Genomic DNA, 14,053 nt, shown 5'->3' with positions numbered 1-14,053 from the left:
ACCCTGACCTTCATTACAGATTAAAGACTGGGACAGACAGGGCCTGATGCCCCAGGTTCTTCGGTATCATGTGATCGCCTGCCACCAGCTGCTCTTGGAAAACCTGAAGCTGACCCCAAATGCTACTTCTCTCCAAGGAGAACCAGTTGTCATCTCTGTCTCACAGGTAAGAGAAGCCACCTCCAGAAGGTACCCATTTTCCTTGGGCCTTCTTTCTTCTCCTCTTCCTTAGGGTAATAGCAGGAATAATAATAATAATAAACACATGTTGAGTGATTTCTATATGCCAGGCACTACATGCTTGATGTGTACAAACTCACTGAATCCTCAAAATAATTCCAGAATATATAGATACTAGTATTTTCCTCAGCTGAGCTCAGAGAAGTTAAGTAACTTGTCCAAGGTCACACAGTAAGTAAATAGTAGAGCCAGAATTCACACTCAGAGACAAGGGTGGTTCACAGAACTGCTTTTGGCAGCATTGATCAGAAGGTGGAGAGGGATGAAAGCTTCTGACCAAAGCCACTTGGCCGTGCTGATCCACTCCCTCCCCACAAATAGTGCTGTCAGATTCACTGCAAAGGGGGCAGTGTGGTGGGCAGAAGGGGAGGGCTGGTGATATCCAGAGCACATGTGACCTAGAAGCCAATTTTGATCTGCTTGTTAGTTCATATTTGAGAATCACAGTGACATGACTGGGTTATTTATTATTAACTTCTCCAGGTGAAAATGACATTCTTGTCTTCTGTTTCCTCTTTATAATCGTAATTTTTAAATGTGCTAAACTTGGATCTTCAGATTTTGCCTTGAGATCTGCTTAAACATTCACTTTTATGACAATTTAACATGTTGGTGAGCATTCAGAAAGAAGTAATTTTGAGTCTATTTCTATTTGTGCTCACTTTTTCTTCTTTTTTTTTTTTGGTTCATTTCAGGACACGGTATATATAAATAATAAAGCTAGGATCGTATCCGGTGACATCATCACTACTAACGGAGTCATCCACATCATAGACAGATTGCTGTCTCCCCAAAACTTGCTTATCACCCCTAGAGATGCCTCTGGAAGGATTCTGGTGGGTGAACTCACTGTCACACTCAGCTCAGAGTGACTCATAGTCCTAATAACTTACCTCAATTCTGACTTTGAGGCATCGTTTTGAGACGTTTGAATTTTGCTGCTTCAATCTCAAGCAACTATTAAATGCCTAGTAAATATTAGTCTTAGTAAGAAGCAAATAAGTGAGTCTATTTTAAGGAGATACATGCATTTTATCAGTGCTCTTTAGTGTCCACCAGAGCAGGTGGTCTTGTGTATATGGAAGATGGAAAATTACTTAGATGGATGATGGATGAATGGATAGATGTCACTAAAACTAGACCTGTCCCTGGCTGGTTTGGCTCAGCGGTTTGAGCGTCGGCCCACAGACCAAAAAGTCACGGGTTCAATTCCAGTCAAGGGCACGTACCTCGGTTGCAGTTCAGTACCCAGCCCTGGTCAGGGTTGTGCAGGAGGCAACCAATCGATGTGCCTCTCTCACATTGATGTTTCTCTCTCTCTCTCTCTCTCTCTCTCTCTCTCTCTCTCTCTCTCTCTCTCTCTCCCCCTCCCATTCTATCTAAAGATAAATAGAAAAATATCCTCAGGTGAGGGTTAAAAAAAAAAAACTAGACCTGGAGTAAAACTCCTTCTCAGTTGACAGAAAAGACTGTTTTAATGTTGTTATTAATTCATTGTAGGCAACAGAATCCACTATATCTAACTTAAAAAGGAGTTTCTTGCCCTGGCCAGGTAGCTCAGTTGGTTGGAGCGTCGTCCCATACACCAAAAGCTTTTGGGGTTGATTCTGGCTGAGGGAGCATACAGGAGGCAACCAATCAATCTCTCTCTCTCTCTCTTTCTCTCTCCTCAAATCAATAAACATATCCTCGGGTGAGGATTAAATAAAATGAGTTTCTTAAGCTATGGACATCCAAAAATCTCTGGAAAGCCAGGGAGCCTAAATCAGACGCTGCACAGCTGGGCACAAAGCAGCCCCGGACACCTGCAGAGGGGGACCCCTGCCTCCCCTGCCTCCAGCCTCACCACCTAGGACTCGGGTGTCCGGTCACCAGATGCCTTCCCCATGTGTTCGTCCGAAGATCCCAGCTCCCTGCCGGCAGCCACCGCCACCTCCTGTTGTTCTGTCCACCAATGTGGCACACGCTTCTCCTGGAGGACCCATCTCACCTGGGCTCTAGCTGCAAGGCAGTGTGGGGAACGCAGTGCCTACCCTTCCAGCCCCCGTAATGCAGAAAGGCGAGGGTAGGCCAGAGCTGGGGTGGTGCCAGGGAGCGTCCTCGGCACCTGCCGCCTTTCTCGCCCTCATTGCATCCAGCTGAGTTGTTGTTAAGGGGCGTTGTGAACTGCGTGAGGAAGGGTTTCATTCTCACTCTTATTATCTTTGCAGCAAAATCTTACGACAGCGGCAATGAACCACGGCTACATCAAATTTAGCAACTTAATACAGGTAAAAACCTAGGCGAAAAGTCACCCCAGGGGATCACTTGACTGAAGAGGTTTGGTTTGGGGAGGGGTTTTGCTTTGTTCTTTGCCGCTGGTTTGGGTGTTTGTGGTTTTGTTTGTTTGGGGCACTAGCCTGCCGTCCTGGGATCTGTGTGGGGAAGTCCTAGCTCTCTCGAGGGCCAAGTCATTCTCTGCCCCTCCGTCCCCCAAATGCCGTACGGCTTGTTCAGCTGTGTAGTGTGCACTGACCGAGTTAGAAATGGGAGGATGAGGCTGGAGCGAGGGAAGGGCGTGAGGGTGTGCCAGCTGCTGCGATCACCCCCATCCGAGCAGTGGGAACCGCCCATGACACAGACAGGTAGAAACTGCACGTCAAACTATAGCCTTCTGGCTTCAGAGGCTGTTCCTACAAACTGAGTAGGAAAACTTCGCGTTGAAATACTGCAGAGGAGCAGCAGGAAGGATCCGGGTTCTCGAGGCTGCCTGGCCTCCTGCTCCAAGCAGCCCCAGGAGGGCTCTAGGAACCCAGGCTCCCTGCCCCGCCCCCTGCACAGTCCACAAACCTCTGTGTCGACCCACAGTCGTCAAAATGGTCTGGGGCCGAGACTCTCCAGAGGGGCAGCTTTGAAGAAGTGGAGATTTCAAGGTGTTCAAAATGCAAATCTCCAGGGATGTTACAGACAAGTAATCTTTGCCCAAAACCTTATGGTCCCCCCCACACACACCTGGGCTTTGGGTCTGGTTGAACACAGGCTCTCATAGCAAGTTAGGAAACCTCTCTGGGGCTTAATGAATGGGAATGACAAAGCCTACTTCACAGGGTTGTTGGGAAATTTACAAGAAAACATGTACATGATGCACCCAGGTTATAGAAGGCTCTCGAAATGATCCCTCCCATTCATCTGGCCATTTCTTTTTTGGATCTATGTGATCTAGAAACCGTATAAACACACAGAAGTATCTTAGTATTGGATAGGTTTTACTTTTTAAATGAAATGTGAGAAAAGTGCTAAATGGGTCTTCCAGAAATTAGAATATTGGGCAGGAGTAGTAAACAATGTATATATATTTAAGATGAATTTTCCTGTTAACAAAGGCCCAGAATTTGACTTCCTGTTTTGCTTTCTAAGAAAATGAGGGTCCGAATGGCTGGAGTGTCATGAGCCTCTGGTTTCTGGCCGTGTCGCCCGGTCGGCACAGAGGGGACCTCCAGCTGCCTTCGGTCCTCACTGCTGGGTTTGGCTGAGCATGCGACCCACCCTGTGTTTCAGGACTCTGGTTTGCTGAGCGTCATCACTGATCCTATCCACACCCCGGTCACTCTCTTCTGGCCCACGGACCAAGCCCTCCAAGCCCTACCTGCTGAGCAACAGGACTTCCTGTTCAGTCAAGACAACAAGGACAAGCTGAAGGAGTACATCAAGTTCCATGTGATCCGAGATGCCAAGGTATGTGGTTTTCACGCAGACACGAGTGCAGGGAGGCCGAGGGGTGACGCAGTCCAGGAATCGTGAGCAGCCCTTGTCCCACTGTCCGACTGGCCGTCACGAACTGGCCCCTGCAGTGAACCACACTCGTCCCGTTTCTCCAACCTGCCTTTACTTTCTCTCGTTCACCGATACCCGATGGCAGCGTCCCCGTCTTGAAGAGCAGATCAGCTTGCTCACCCCTGTCGTTCTCCTGGTGAAGTGGCTGCTGACAGCAGTCCCCAAGTTTCTCCAGATGGACGCTTTCTCTCCCAATTCCAAAATTTCTAGGCAGAGGACTGGTTCGTTCAGCGGCAGTTTTTCATTCCTGAACTGGCCTTCTGTGCTCGGGGACTCGAGATCTGAATGAGGGAACTGGGCAGATCTTGCTAAAACCCTCAACACATGTTTCTCTCCAGGAATGAATCTGTCCAGTCCCAAAAAAGGCAGCTGTCCGAACTCTGGTTAACTCATAGGATCTGTATTAGTTTCCTGGGCTGCCATCACAAATGACCAAAACTGGGTGGCTTGAAACAACAGAAATGTGTTGTCTCCAAGTTCTGGAGGCTGGAGGTTGGAATCCAGGTGCTGACAAGGTTGTTCCTCCCTGAGGCTCTAAGGGAGCATCTGTTCCCTGCATCCCCCGGCGTCCTTGGCATGCCTTGGCTTGCAGACGCATCCCTGCCGTCTCTGCCTCTGTTGTCACAAAGCTGCCTTCTCCCTGAGCGTTTCTGTCTTTCTTCTTACTTCCCTCCTTTCTTCTTACAAGGACACCAGCCAATAGGCTTAGAGGCCCGCTCTCCTCCAGTGTGACTTCCTCTTAGCTGATTACATCTGCAATGATCTTATTTCTAAGTAATATCACGTTCTAAAGTAATGGGGGGCAGGACTCTGATGTGGGGGGAGGGGACATAATTCAACCGGTAACAGCGCCCTGTGCCATTCCCCGAACCCATTCGTCCTGCCATGGGCTTCACGCACCAAGAAAGCCTCTCCAGTGGACTCCCACACGTACACGGGAGACGGAAGGGTGACAAGGGTGGCTGCCAGACACGTTCCCTACAGAAAGAATTTCCAAGCTCCCAGAGGGCCTGTACTTACTATTCCTTTTGATTATACCTACTGTCGTTTTAAAACTGGAATTATTAGAACTCTTGGGAAAACGTGTGCCTGAATTTGGTTTGTTGGCAAAGCTCCTTTGGGTCCTTCCTCCGCCCAAATGTGGGGTATTAATGCGGCATCCTGGCTCCTACAGGTGTTAGCAGTGGATCTCCCCAGGTCTGCTGCCTGGAAGACCCTGCAAGGCTCCGAGCTGAGTGTGCAGTGTGGAACCGACAGTGACATCGTGAGTACTGTCGCGCAGGTGGGGGTTGGGCACACATTATCAGCTTTCCCCCACCACTGCCCTTTCAAGATGTTCATTTTTTCCCATCACTGACAGCCCGCTCTTTTCCCTCACTGCCTTGGGAGGGATTTCCCCTGACAGTAAGAAAGCAGATATGAAAAACCTGATCAATCCCGACCCACCTAAGCCCTGATAGCAGGTGTCAAGGAGCCCCCTTCCTCTTACACATGTGGAGAGCAGCTTTTAGGTTGGTTGGTTGGTTAGTTAGTTAGTTAGTTAGTTAGTTAGTCAGTTAGTTGTGGAGCATTTGTTTTCCATTTGAGACACTTCCCTGAAGCAGGAAAGTACACTGTCGTTCCTTTTCCTTCCTCTCTAGCCCCACTGTGTCCTGGTCTCCAGGCCTCTCTTGGCGACCAGAACCAGCTCTGGGCTATAGCTTCTTAAATGAGCCAACAGAGAGAAAGTTTGCAATTTTCCCTTCCCTGGCTATTTCCTGAACAATTTTACGTTCCTGTAACTCCATAAGATGAATGGATATGATAGGATGATAGTAGCTACACCCTATATCCTGCACATCAAGGAAAACCCAAAGTGACAGTGACTTAAATATATAAGAGTTCATTTCTCTTATAAAAGAAATCAGAAGGTGGCTCATCCAAAGCTAGTATGATGGCTCAGTGGGGGAGCTCCTTCTGTCTTTCTGCTCTTCAGCATGTGTTTCCAGCTCAAAGTTACCTCACGGTCCAACATGGCTGCTGGAGCTCCGGCCACCACGTCCACTTTCCAGACAGTAGGAAAGAGAAATAGCAAAAGGGATACAGCTCTCAGATGAGTTGATTCTCTTCAAGAAGCCTTCTGAGAAGTCCCATACAACTTTCTGTTTACAACTGATGACCACCCAGAATCTCTTTGGTGTTTGGATTGGAATTGCATTGAATTTATAACTAAATATGAGGAATGTTAGCATCTTTACAATCCAAATTCTGGAAAGTTACCCCCATATACTTACACTCTAGATCAGCTGTACTATCTTCATAGACCAAACTGGACACCTATCAAAGAAATAAAACAGGAACACCCACTGATCATTCTAATACAGCTTTGAGAGAATTTTGAAATGTATTATTTAGTTTAATGTCTATAACAACCCTATGCAATGGAATCATTAATCCTACTTATCCGGTGAGGAAAATTGAATCTCAGAGAAGTCCATTGATTTGCCCAGTCACACAGCGTGTAAACAGAAGTGGGGGGATTTAACCATAGTTCTCCTGTGGTGTTCTTTCCAATGAATCACATTGTGTCCATCACACCATAGGTGCTGAGATTTATCTTTTTGTCTTTTCATAGAAACTTCTGAAAACATTTTACTTCCTGGGATGGGCAGAAATGTATCCATGAACTTTGCTAGGTGGACCTCAGCAGAAAAGTGCTAGGATTGTTGCAACCCAGGAAGAAAAGAAGTCTAAGAAGGATTGTTGATATCTCTCTCTCTCTCTCTCTCTCTCTCTCTCTCTCTCTCTCTCTCTCCCTCTCCCCTTCCCTCCCTTCTTCTCTCTTTCTCTCTCAGGGCAAACTTTTCCTGAATGACCAACCGTGCAGAATTATACAACGGGAGATCTTATTTGACCTGGGTGTGGCCTATGGCATTGACTGTCTACTGATTGACCCCACCCTAGGGGGCCGCTGTGACACTTTCACTACATTCAATGTCTCGGTCAGTCCTAGAAAACACTCCTCTTCCTGTGGTAAGAGAACCTTGAGGCAAAGAACAGCCCTCATGACCCGGCATGGGCTCTGCTGTGAAACTACTGAGGGCTGGTCCTCCGAGTCCGGGACCCAAGAGATCAGAGGCCGAATGACCGTGTTCTTCAGATTCACAATCAACAAGCATCTACCTGCACCCGCACAGGCCTTGCAAATTTTCATTTATCCACCCACCCGCCCATCTATTTATTCCCTCACCATTAAAGAAACAGTTGTTGGGCACCAACCATGTGCCCTGCCAGTCATTTTCAAACCCACCCATCCATCCAGTTGCTCATTCATTCATTCAAAAGCATTTCTGAGCTTCTGCTCTATTAAACCATAAGAAACGCCATATCCAACAGGCTGTGAAGACAAACACAGCAATTTCACATACTATTTATGCCGCCCCCACCTCCATCCATTTGCTCAGGGATTAACAACACTGGTCAAACTTCTATCCTAGGCCCTGCCCTGCGCGGGTATTTTCACAGTCACACGTATCATCCACCCAGTTCCATTTCTTGAGTTTGACTCGATACTCACCGTATCCCTACAAGAACCCAATAATAGAAGTAGTTATCATCAACTCTACTATAAAGACTTGGAAATGGGGTGTCAAAGAGGTGAAATGACTTACATGGCAGTCTTTCACCAGTTGATTTTGGTATCTGCCAACTTGTAGGCATTCAGTAATTACCCCCAAATTATCAGGATACCAGTCAGCCAAAGTAGGAGATGAAAACCCAGTTATCCTGTCTGCTCTTGAGATGGTGGCCTTCTTAACTTCCAAAGTAGATTCACACACATTTTTTTTTTCCAGTTAATCATTTTTCCTTACCAAGTCCCTGAAGATCAAATAGTATCAAGAATTATTATCCCTATTTTATAGATCAGAAAATGAAGGATTAAAGAATGTGATTGGCTAAAAGTATCCCAGCTCACGTATGGTCCACGTTTCCCACCGGTATCCCACGTGGCTGCATGCCGCAGCCATGGTCCACCTCTGTGTAACAAGGAGCTTGTCATCACCAAGGACAAAACTAAGGAGCCAAGCTCCAAGACAGACCTTCCGAATTCTCCAGGGCAAAGTTGCAGTGTGTTTGCTTTTAGATTCTTGATCATGGCCAGAATCTTAAAATCAAAATTAAATTCTTAGTCAACTCATCAAGAATTCACCATGGGTGTTTCCTTGTGTTTCCCAATATTCTTGATTTTTAAGTGTTTCTTTTCTTGACTACTAGGGCAATTGTGGGAGCTGTACCTACACTCCTAGCTGCCCCAGGTGGACGAAAGCAAAGGTAATTATGAATGCCCTGGTAACACCGAGAGAACAATAGGTTTGTTTCATTATCAGAGCCCCATCTTCCAGTAGGCATGAGTAGGTGTGCATCAGTGGGTGTGCTGCATAACTGTAATTTATGCCTTTCTTTCCACAACTAGGCAAATGGGGTGAGAGTTGAACATTCTTCACCCAGGCAACCTCAACCCACAACCCGTTTTCTAGGAACTGTATAGAAAAGTCATGGGATTGTAGACCTAGAAGGAACTTCAAAGATTATTATAATGATAAAAATAATAGCTGGATTTTGTTGACTATTGTTCATGTCTCTGGGGCTATGCTGGACTCTTTACTTAGACAGTATCCCTATTCCTGATTATAACACTCATAAGAAGCTATTACCTCCGCTTATGAAAAATATGAGTGTTGCCCAGCCGGTGTGGCTCAGTGGACTGAGCATCATCCCATGGACTGAGAGGTCCCAGTTTGATTCCCCGTCAGGGCACGTGCCCAGATTTCAGGCTCCATCCCCAGTAGGGGGCGTGCAGGAGGCAGCCAATCGATGTTTCTCTCTCACATTGATGTTTCTATCTCTCTCGTTCTCTCTCTATAAAATTAATAAAAACATATTTAAAAGTATATATATGAGTGTCAGAGGGTAAGCAATCAGCCAAGGTCACACAGCTAGTCAGGAGCAAAGCTAGGAGTAGGGCCCAGAAAGCAACGTGAAAGTATTGGTTAAACCAATGAAATTTGGAGTTCATAGATTATGGGGTCGAATTTCAGTGAGCAGTCTTTGGCAAATTACATCATCTATACATTTTTGCCTCTCTAAGTTTTAAAATGTATGTACAGAGCCTATCACTTAGTAAGTGTTCATCAAATATCGGTGCTATTACTTATTCCAAAGCCAAGTTCTTTCTGTTCAACTAAGAAAACCTCTAACAGAAACACTCCTACAAAACACAGTGTAACTCAGACCTTCCCTTCTGATGTTTGGGGGCCCCTCCCGTGATAGAAAGCTACCTCTCCCCTGCGCTCTCACCAGGCAACCACACCCTTTGCAAACACTCCAAGGGTCTTAAGACTGGGGAGAAATCTCTGTAGCTCTGCACCCTCCCCCATTCATTTGCCCTAAGACAAGAATTCCCTGTAAAGACATTGAGTCACATTTTCGACTTCGTCAACACCCGGATCCCCCAGTGGGCGCACGCTAGAGACCAAAGCCCAAGCTCATTGGCAGAAGGCAGAGGGATGCATGTTCACTCTCTTCCTTCAGGGCGTGAAGCAGAAGTGTCTGTACAACCTGTCCTTCAGGAAGAACCTGGAAGGCTGCCGGCAGCTGTGTGCCCTGGTGATCCCGCTCCCCAGGTGCTGCAAGGGCTACTTCGGGAGAGACTGTCAGGGTGAGGGTGCCTCTTCTCGCCTTGAGAGTCCAGACAGGTTGCACAATCACTTTGCAGAGTACTGAAAGTTTTGAAAGTACTGACATTATAAAGTGTGTGTGTGGGTGGAAGCAGGGGGTGCATCCTCCTAATGAGTCTGCTAAGAAAAGATCCAAAAGCAATCATTCTGAAGAGCTGTGTAGCTTTCCTTTGGCTTTTTCTTTTGTCCTGTTTTGTTTTTGCCAGAGTTGAGAGTCTAGTGCATGGACTGTGATTGTGGATCATGCTCTTTTGCTTACCATTATACTATAAGACATTTCCCATGGCGCTCGAAACACTGTATTTCACTTTTTACTGTAGTCCATGATACTGATAAGCACATGAGTTTAAAGGCATATAATAGAAGTCTACCCTGGCAGGGTGCTAGACTAACATGATATGTTTGGGCCATTTCTAACCAAAAACCCTCTGTTATTGAGTATGTAATATCGTCCTCCCTTTCTTCACCAGGAGAGGGCTCCTTAGGTGCATCCTGAAACCCCTGTGTCTAGATACAGCTTCTAGCCAATAACACAGCAACAGCAGCAGCGTAGCAGATGCCATGGCACTTCCCATCAGCCATGCGTGGGTGCTGCTTCCCATATATAATTATATGCAAACCTCAAAACAACCCCTAAGTAGTAGATTATGTTGCTATCCCCATTTATACAGATAAGAAAATGGAGGCACAGAGAGGGTAAGAAGCAAGCCCAAGGTCCCATGGTGTGTTTCTAGAAGCCATGATTTTAACTACCAGACATACTCCATTTATTCTGGTTCAGTTGAGAAATTCTGGGCTGGGAGTCCACGCAGTCACCCAGCCTCCACTCTGTATCGCCAGAATGTGGACCATTCACAAAATCACTGCCACCCCTTATATTTGCTTAGTACTTTATATGTTTTAAATGTTCTCAGTTTTAAACTGAGAAAAGAACCTCATTTGATCCTTATGCCACAATGTGGTATAGGGCATTATATCACTATCACCATCATTACCATCATCATCACCATCATCATCACCTTCATCACCATCATCACCATCACCACCATCATCATCATCATTATCATCACCATCATCACCATCATCACCATCATCATCATCATCACCATCACCATCATCATCATCGTCATCACCACCACCATCATCACCACCATCATCATCATCGCCATCATCATCATCATCATCGCCATCACCATCATCATCACCACCATCATCATCGCCATCACCACTATCACCATCATCACCACCACCATCATCACCATCACCAACATCATCATCATCATTATCATCACCATCATCACCATCATCACCATCATCATCATCATCACCATCACCATCATCATCATCGTCATCACCACCACCATCATCACCACCATCATCATCATCGCCATCACCATCATCATCACCTTCATCACCATCATCACCATCACCACCATCATCATCATCATTATCATCACCATCATCACCATCATCACCATCATCATCATCATCGCCATCACCATCATTATCATCATCATAACCATCATCACCATCACCACCATCACCACCATCATCACCATCACCATCACTACCATCATCACCATCATCATTATCACCATCATCATCATTATCACCATCATAACCATCATCACCATCATCACCATCACCACCATCATCACCATCATCATCACCATCATCACCATCACCAACATCATCCAGAGCTAAGAGAACTAAAACTCAAAGAAAGTTCAATATTCAGCCCAGATCTACTCAAGCCAGGTCTCCTGACCCCCAAAAACAGTACACAGTTCAGTGTATCACCCTGCCAAGACAGAACCCCATAAGATACATTTAACTTCATGTCCCATAGACCAGTGGCTTGCCCTAAACATCAAGACACTATGTGGGTGTGTCCTCAGAACCACAGTCCCTCTAGGCTAATGGAGGTTGGAACCCACAGCTTAGGATGAGTTAGCAGCACATTTGCAAATGCTAGGGAGACTGTTGAGTCCCTGCTATTTCATCTCTTCCAGCCTGCCCTGGAGGACCGGATGCACCATGTAATCACCGAGGTGTCTGCCTTGATCACTATTCGGCCACAGGAGAGTGTAAATGCAACACTGGCTTCAACGGGACAGCGTGCGAGCTGTGTGGGCCAGGGAGGTTCGGGCCTGACTGTCAGCGTACGTGGCACCCACTCCCCTATGTGCAGCCTGTGATTCAGCTGTGTGCTCACTGTCCTAATCCACACTAGTCTCCTGACCTAGGAGCATCTTCTTCCCTCCCTCCCAGCCATCCACCCCCATCTGCCTGCCCTTACATGCTTTCCCTCCTTGCATGTATTCCCAGTTTCCATCCACTGCATGATCTTCATCTCTAAACATGAAACTCACATCGCCTGTAGCGCCGGCAAGCTGTGCCTGAACATTCATTCATTCGCTTATTCGACCAACATGTATTATCAGTCCTTACAAATACTGACAGCTAATAGTTTGTGGAGTGCCTACCAAGTGCCAGGCAGATATGTTTTACCACTTAATCCTCACAACAACCCTTTGGGGTAGATACTGTTGTTGTTCCCACTTAGAAGATGAGGAAACTGAGGCACAAAGAGGCTCCGTGACTTTCTCAAAAGCTAGGACTTGTTCTAAGTTGTAAGGATACAGTGGTGTAGGAGGAGGCAAAATCCCAGTTCTCAAAAAGTGGGTATTCGAAAGGAAAAAAAACAGATAAAAACTGCAGAAACAAAAATAGTTATAAAGGTATAAATAAAAAGAAGCAGGTAAAGGGAATGGTGGAAGAGTGATGAGCAAGTGCAAAGGCCCTGAGGCAGGAGTGGGCTTGGCATGAAACAAACAGCAAAGAGGCCAGGGTGGCTGAGCAGAGTAAGCAAAGAAGGAAGGAAGGAATAAAATCTAAAGGTCACCAGGGGCCAGATCACATGGAAGCTTCTCGGCCAGAGAAAGATATATAAAGATATATGGCATCTACCCTGAGTGGACGGTTATGACTGGAGGACTGTCATAAGCAGGTTAGAAAGGGTCGCTCAGCCGCGCTGTGGAGAATACACAGCAGGAGAGAAGCGCAGAAGCAGGGCCACCTTTAGGGAAGCTAACGCCACAGTCGAGGTGAGAGCTGGTGCTGCCTTGGGCTGCAGTGGTAGCACTGGGGTGGCACGAAGTAGAACTGGCACGAATCCTGAAGATTTTACTATTGAACAGGTTTCTCTATTAGGAAGCCCAGATAAGGTCCTCTCCACCTTCTATCCTGTTATATACCCCATCACATTCTCTACTTCTGTGTTTATGACATTCACCATATTTATAATTACGTGTTCGATAGCCCATTACTCCTAGACTGTAAGCTCCATGAGAACAGGGAGCTTGTGTCTTAGGTTTTCCAGCGTAGCCTCATTGCCTAGTAGCATCTGCCCCATGACAGCCACTGCACAGGTTAGTTTTTGAATGTCTGGGTGGGTGAATGAATGACTATGGCATGAGCAGGGTGCCTCCCACACTGTCTATATAGCCAACAGGTGGCAAGTGAGCTGGTTGGATGGATTTCAATTCCTGATCACCTAGTACTCATCACACCCCAATTTGTCTTACAGCCTGTGTCTGCTCAGACCACGGACAGTGTGACGAGGGGATCACGGGCTCCGGGCAGTGCCTCTGTGAAGCAGGGTGGACCGGCCGCTTCTGTGACACGCAGGCAGGTCAGTCGTGGGCGTGGGCAGATGCTGGCAGCACCACGCTGCCGTGGACCCTGCCCAAGAAACCAAGTGAGGTGGGGTGGGGCAACACCTGAAAAAAAAGAAAGACAACACAGCAGGTGTTCCCTTTTCCACGTGGAAAAGCTGACGTGGATATGTGGCCCCAAGCCTCAGGCATTGTGGCAAAGTAGGAAAAATAGATGAAAATATTTGATTCAAACCCGTGAAACCACCGTGCAGTCCTGTGCAATCATGGAAGGCCCCACCGCATGCAAAGAATACAGGATTGGGCGGCAATGATGCCTCGGGTCCGTGGTCCTGGGCCCGGAGGCTGGGTGGTTTCATAGAAAGTGCAGTTGGGAATCTCGAATCTGACCCGAGTCTGCTACTTATGAGATGAACGGCTTCAGAAAACCCACCCGCTCTGAGCCTCCACACGCTCGTCCTTAAAAAGAAGTGTGTTAGGGCAAAGGTGGTTGTGAGGGCCAGAGATGGTGGTTTTGAAATGCCCAGTGTACGCGGGACCCTAAAAACAGTAGCTGCCATTATCATGCCATCGTAATCATGTCATCGTAATCACGTCATCGTTATC

The 14,053-nt window shown here is 46.8% G+C and overlaps 1 protein-coding gene across 1 annotated transcript in view; it reads left to right on the top strand.

The window, feature by feature from the left end:
• The window catches only part of STAB2 (stabilin 2), a 127,004-nt gene that overhangs the window by 93,832 nt on the left and 19,119 nt on the right, over positions 1-14,053 (top strand). The window contains exons 48-57 of the mRNA XM_036252182.1: positions 20-166; positions 936-1,076; positions 2,451-2,510; positions 3,778-3,954; positions 5,228-5,317; positions 6,888-7,034; positions 8,308-8,364; positions 9,625-9,751; positions 11,783-11,932; positions 13,360-13,464. Of these exons, the coding sequence (XP_036108075.1) occupies positions 20-166; positions 936-1,076; positions 2,451-2,510; positions 3,778-3,954; positions 5,228-5,317; positions 6,888-7,034; positions 8,308-8,364; positions 9,625-9,751; positions 11,783-11,932; positions 13,360-13,464 (1,201 nt within the window). The remainder of the gene's footprint in view (positions 1-19; positions 167-935; positions 1,077-2,450; positions 2,511-3,777; positions 3,955-5,227; positions 5,318-6,887; positions 7,035-8,307; positions 8,365-9,624; positions 9,752-11,782; positions 11,933-13,359; positions 13,465-14,053) is intronic.

The sequence above is a fragment of the Molossus molossus genome, unplaced genomic scaffold (genome assembly GCF_014108415.1).
Source record: "Molossus molossus isolate mMolMol1 unplaced genomic scaffold, mMolMol1.p scaffold_m16_p_10, whole genome shotgun sequence".
In the NCBI taxonomy this organism is placed as follows: Eukaryota; Metazoa; Chordata; class Mammalia; order Chiroptera; family Molossidae; genus Molossus; species Molossus molossus.
Note: the sequence above shows the minus strand (reverse complement) of the source record. Positions and strands in the feature narration are given on the sequence as shown.